Source organism: Astatotilapia calliptera, chromosome 4, assembly GCF_900246225.1.
Source record: "Astatotilapia calliptera chromosome 4, fAstCal1.2, whole genome shotgun sequence".
Lineage (NCBI taxonomy): Eukaryota > Metazoa > Chordata > Actinopteri > Cichliformes > Cichlidae > Astatotilapia > Astatotilapia calliptera.
Genome location: NC_039305.1, coordinates 18,409,576 through 18,415,742, shown reverse-complemented (window position 1 = coordinate 18,415,742; position 6,167 = coordinate 18,409,576). Strand labels below are relative to the sequence as shown.

General features: G+C 37.0%; 1 protein-coding gene across 1 annotated transcript; it reads left to right on the top strand.

Moving 5' to 3' along the window:
• The first annotated feature begins 1,221 nt into the window (after positions 1-1,221).
• Positions 1,222-5,556, top strand: LOC113020927 (beta-galactoside-binding lectin-like). The gene is made up of 4 exons (XM_026165259.1): positions 1,222-1,303; positions 3,995-4,074; positions 4,565-4,736; positions 4,986-5,556. The coding sequence occupies exons 1-4, from the start codon at positions 1,295-1,297 to the stop codon at positions 5,130-5,132; spliced, it is 408 nt and encodes a 135-aa protein (XP_026021044.1). The 5' UTR covers positions 1,222-1,294; the 3' UTR covers positions 5,133-5,556.
• The last annotated feature ends 611 nt before the right edge of the window (positions 5,557-6,167 follow it).

Below are 6,167 nucleotides of genomic sequence, written 5' to 3'. Positions count from 1 at the left end.
GTTTCTTGTTTGTGCATCTTTCTGCCTTCAGTTTTTATTTAATAACTGAAAAGTATGCGCTAAAGGGCTGAGATCAGATGACTGAGTTGGCAGTTGAAGAATATCTCCTTTCTTTGTCTTTATAGACTGTTGAGTTGCTTTTGAATGATTACCCATTTGCACTGTGTGGACTATGCAAATTAGTTTAAAGCGTTCTTTTTGTACTTTTTACTTAAAGATCTTGTGATTTTTCTATTGCTCTCAGGACATTATTTTGAGGTGGTGGTGCCAAAAAGTGTTTAATCAATAACATGACCCAGAAAGAAGTCATAAAGCACAGGGAGGAATTTTTATTTTGTACCATTACAATGTGTGAAGTGTAGGGGAACTGGTCACAAGGTTTAAGTTTTCAGCCTGGAATCTGAACCTAGATTATAAAAATAGAACGCCTTCTGAAACTCCACTCTTGGTTTTAAATGATGGTTCTTAAATGATTCTTAAATGATGAGATATTAGCCAAATTTAGTTTGGAGCAGCCCTACACTGCAAATATGACTAGAATTAGTAGTTACAGAGGGAAAAACAGCAGATAACTGTAAAAGAAATTACTTCTTGATAAATGGTTCCTGTGACATTGCTCTGAATTACATTAGTTTGTAATACATTGTAGTGGATATGTGTGGAACTGACCCACCCTGCTGCACTCACAGCAGCTGTCTTCTGTCAGCAGCTGACAGTATACTCTGGCTCTAAGTGTGAGTCATATATTCAAATCATTTTGAGGATCTGACTCACTTCCAACATTTCACTTAATTTCAACTCTACCTAGAATTTGCCACAGATGTATTCCAAATGCCGGCATTTGATCTTATTGTATGGCCTGAGCTATATACAGTAAGTGGACATTAAGACCGCTGGCTCTGCTAAATATTTAGTTGTCTCCCTGGTAACAAATACACTTCTATTTTTAACTCCAAGTCTGCAGTTCCCCTCACAGTCAGGCTCAGCTCCACCAGGTTAAAATGTAACAGTTTGATGTTAACAAATGATCTTTCACTAATTAGCCTCACTTCACCAACATCTGCAAGTATTTGTTAACTGCTACATTAGTTATTTGCAGTTTCTAATCTCACTGTGAGTCAGCTCTTGGGTGTTTAGCAATGGCACAATTCTATTGGCTCTTTGAAATATCACTCAGGTTGAAGCCACCTCCCACCCTCTATATACTGGAGTCATCTGGTGGGGTGCAGAGAGGCAAGGCCCTGCAGCACTTTCATTTCTTCTCAGCTGTACTTAACCTTCTGCATCTGCCAAGATGAATAATGTAAGTAAAATTTTGACAACAATAGTCAACTTCTATTACTTTGATTTTCATATGACTCTTTGGTTTACTGATATCAACAGTCTTAGGCTTCAAGCCTATTTTAAGCATTGAACTGACAGCTGGTCCTAGCTTTATATTTACCAGGCTGATGTAATTGCATCAGCTAAACTGAACTAACTAAAACAGATGTTTGCATTTAGTTTTTATTGAGCTGTTAGGAGTTCTAATGTTTTGAATTTTTTGATGACCTTTTATGGTCAAAATATTCACCACAGAGCATATGCTTACATTATTTACTACTTAATTGTTATTTTCTTTTTCTCATCTATAGTAATAGATCAATGTCATGGCTATGCATGAAAGTTATCCTTAGTAATATAAACACATGATAACACTTGAGTCTTTCATTTCAGTCACGCCTTCTCTTTTCCCAGTGTCAGAGCTGAACAAAGGCTGCATTGCATTCTAGCATCTTTGAATTGATAAAATAGTCAGAATACAATCAAGACCTTGTATCTCTTTTTCTTTTTTGGGGCTAAAGGGGTGTTGTGGTTTAAATCACATTAAGGGATGAAATGAAATAAAGTAATAACATAGAAACAAGAAGAAGAACCAACAATCCTGCAAATCTAAGCCAAACAGGGGTCAACAACAGTTCACCCTTAAGCAGAAGTGTAATTATCTCTCAAATAATGTCCCTGGCACTGTTAAGATTCACTTTTTGTTGATTTCACACAGAAATGACAATTATTCATTCAGTTCAGTGAAGTTTATTTTTATAATTACTTTATTACTAGTAACATGTTACTGTTTTAATAACTTGCCAGCTCAATTTCATCATCACACCAGTGACAGATTCAGTGAAGTATCATGTCTTACACATTACTTTATTCAGATTCCTTCATTAGGCAGAATGTCTGGGAGACATGCAGCGTCACTGCCAGCTCGGACACAAGCCCAGTCCAGCACAGCCAAACACACTTTCTAACAGAGGAAGAATGTTCACATTACTATGCCTCCCTTACTTACACTGGTTGATCTTTAAATAAATTATATTTTTTGCAGTGAGCTGTGGCGTGCCACGATTTCAGCCTGTTTATAGAACAGTGCAGATCATTACATGTTTGTGTGTCTACAAAGGGGATATAAATGAAAGTACTGTTATCTGTGTACCAATAGAAACTCTGATATGGTGGTGACATATAATTTAAGATGAACAGAATTTAGTTTAATTGGGATCTAATAATGCAGATAACAATGAACATGTAACTGGGGTTACAGAATATGCAGAGGTCCTTGGAAAACTTTCTCTTCTGTAGGATTTGAGAATCACAGTCATGAAGAGGTTGAGGTGAAAAATGTTGCTCTAAGGCAGGGATGTCCAACTCCAGGCCTCAAGGGCCGGTGTCTTGCAGGTTTTAGATATCACCCTGGGTCAATACACTGGAATAAAATGATTAGTTCATTACCAGGCCTCTGGAGAACTTCAAGACATGTCGAGGATGTAATTTAGCAATTTAAATCAACTGTGCTGGATCAAGGACACATCTAAAACCTGCAGGACACCACTGCTCTAAGGTATTGCGACCTGTCAGTTTGTTAACCTAGCAATGTAAATTATTTTATCAACAACTAAGTCTTCAAAGTCATGTTCAGTGGGAAAGTTTGGTCTCTTCACAAGCGAATCTAAAATTGAATTGTTTGCATGATCTAATATGATCAAGTATTCATGGTTATTTCTAGCAAATGTGTTTGGTTTCTTGTTGACTGTATCTAGGATGTTTCTCTAACAACTGCAGCATTTAAAACCCACACAGGTAGGTTTCTGATTTTGTGCCTTGAAATGAAGGTGGGCAGTGAAGAAATACAAATGAATAAAAAAAAAATCTATAAAAGTTGCGTTAGGAATTTAGGTGGAAATGAATAGACATAAGAGTCTAACAGACTTATATGATAACCTACATCTTTAGAATACACTTTTAAAGACTTGTGCCTTCAGTGGAAGAGTTTGCCTGTGTTAGCTGTCTCTTTAAAGTAGCTGAACCTTCAGATACAAAGCTATGGAACATGTCATTTAGTGTTTCTTCCTAAATTTGACTTATTTACTTCTATTTGAAATTGACTATGAGAATTTAATTGAGTCAGTAATTTAAGGTAAACGTGGTTTTAAGCCGTGAAACGTGCTTGATTGTTGTTCTTCTTCCCCTTATATTTTACTTACTATACTTATTTCTCTTTCAAATTCCCTATTAGAATGACCATTTCCTAATTGTTACACAAACCACTATTTCCCTGCCACATGTACAGCAGGAACTGAATTTCTGCTAAGCTTAGTGTTTTTCCACTCCCGGTATCTAGTATTGCACTGAGGAAAATTTGACTCAGTTTAACAGTTGTCCCTCATCATTTTTCAACATTCAGTCTCTGCCAAAATCGGCGTACAGAAAAATGTCCCTGGCAACCTCAGGACACAAGAGCTGGAATATTTGACCAGCCAGTCAATGGGGATATAACTGAAAACACATGTTCTGCAGTTTCCAGGGATAAAGTGAGGATCGGAGAATTGGCTGAGACTATACCAGTGCTGTTTTTTGCCTGAAGCTGTAATAATAATTGGATCTAATAAAAGTCAGTAGTATTAGTAGACAATAATACACTGTATCACCAAACTTGCCTTCTTTTTATGCACAGGGTATGTTTGTAAAGAACATGTCCTTCAAGGTTGGACAAACCATGACTGTTGTTGGAGTCGCCAAACCTGAGGCTGGAGAGTAAGTATTGATAAAGGACGAGCTGTGTCATGAGTTTGTAAATGAATGAATCACAGAAAAGTTAGAAAAATCTTCAATCGATATTCAGCAAAATTAATTCTTGACAGGGTGTCGTTATCACTGTATTTATCATTTAGTACAAACACTGGTAGCTAGTGTTTTTGGCTAAAAAAAATGAGTAAATTAGATTTTGTCTGTGTTAGCTGTCTCTTTAAAGTAGCTGAACCATCAGAAATAAAGCTATAGAACATGTCATGTATCTTTCTGAACTTGACTCAGTTACTTCTATTTGAAATTGATTATGAGAATTTAATTGAGTCAGTAATTTAAGGTAAATGTGGTTTTAAGCCGTGAAACGTGCTTGATTGTTGTTCTTCTTTCCCTTGTATTTTACTTACTATGCTTATTTCTCTTTCAAATTCCCCATTAGAATGAGACTGAGCTACTTATTTAAAGTAAATGAGGTTTGTCACATGTCTGTACATTGCAGTTTTGCTGTGAATATCGGCCCCGGCGAGGACACAATTGCATTTCATCTCAACCCTCGTTTCAATGCCCATGGAGACTCAAATATAATTGTCTGCAACTCTTTCGAGGGAGGCAATTGGTGTCAGGAGCAACGCGAGCAAAGTTTTCCTTTCTCCCTGGGACAGGAGTTCAAGGTGTGAGAGTGTGTGTTTATATTTTAGCCTTGCATGGGTCATATGTAATCTATTAGCTTCCTCTTTAGTCTGTATAGTGCCTCTCTCTGAGAGTGACCTCTGGTGGAAAATAAGTGCCACTGCATCTTTGAGAACTTCATTATTTGATACCGCACATTCATCTGCAAGACCTTGAGCGTTATACATCACATGTATTACAATATTTGATTCCTTTGTCTGTCTGTTTCTCTCACTGATAATACCTTTTAGATCTCCATTGAATTCACTCCTTCAGAGTTTGTGGTGACTTTACAAGATGGCTCAACATTCCGTTTCCCCAACCGCGTCGGTGCAGAGAAATACTCGGCCCTAAACTTTGATGGGGATGCTCGCATTCGAAGCATTGACATCAAGTAAAGCGCCATCGTTTCTCATATCTGGATGTGAAAAATGTTCTTTTTTTGTTTGTCTAGCAGCAGGTAATATAAAGTCCTAGGTCTTCAGCTTCCTGAAAACTTGTTAACCTTTAATCTAATTATAGATTTTCATAGCTTACAGGATATGAGTTTGTTGAGAAACAGGTCCAAACAGCTATGGTCATAAAAAAGGAGCCTTAAAAATTAGAATCGTTAGCTCTGAACCTGAACACCCCTTTCTGGAACTCTACCAGAAAAGCAGTTAAAGCAAGTTATTGTTCTGTTTGCAGTTTGCAGGATTCATATACAGTACAGTGTGGTCAGGTTTCTTTAATGTGTCTCAAAATGCTCCAAAAGACATTCCACTTTTTAATTCTTACCTGCAACAACATCAATTAAAGGATTTTCTTTTATGAAAAAAATGACTCTGGTGACTCATTCTATTTGTTCTGCAACACCTTTCATCCTTTCCCTGTGAAATTACTTTATAGGTGATACACAGCCAGTGCTGGGCTCTGTAATTTAACCCTTACATATAGGCAGTATTTCATGTGTCACAGGTGGGTCTGGGTCTAGTTTGATTTTACAACACCTATTTTTGAAGAAAAACATTGACACCACACCATGCGTGGTTTTACATAAGGCACGAACACATAACGTCCACAGATTTATATATTTTTATGTGAAAGTGAAAATAAGGAGAACATTGTGCAAATGTTAGGATTTATATAACCATGTATAACCACTACAACAAATAAACACTGTCCTCACTGCTGTATTATAAAACCTTCTTCAGCACCCACTGAATATTAACAAGGTGGGAGTGGATAACCACGTGTTTTCACCAGTAGCGTTTCAATCACTGTGAATATGTTAACAGTGGACCAATGAGGGGGTTGTTCATATAATTACAACTTTGATCAGCACCTCTGAGGGCAGCATGGCTGGTAGGCCATTATGTTGTAATTAGCCTTTAGCACTCCTGAACTACTGTGGATGTAATGGAAGATGATTTTAATAGCTAATTTTAATAATT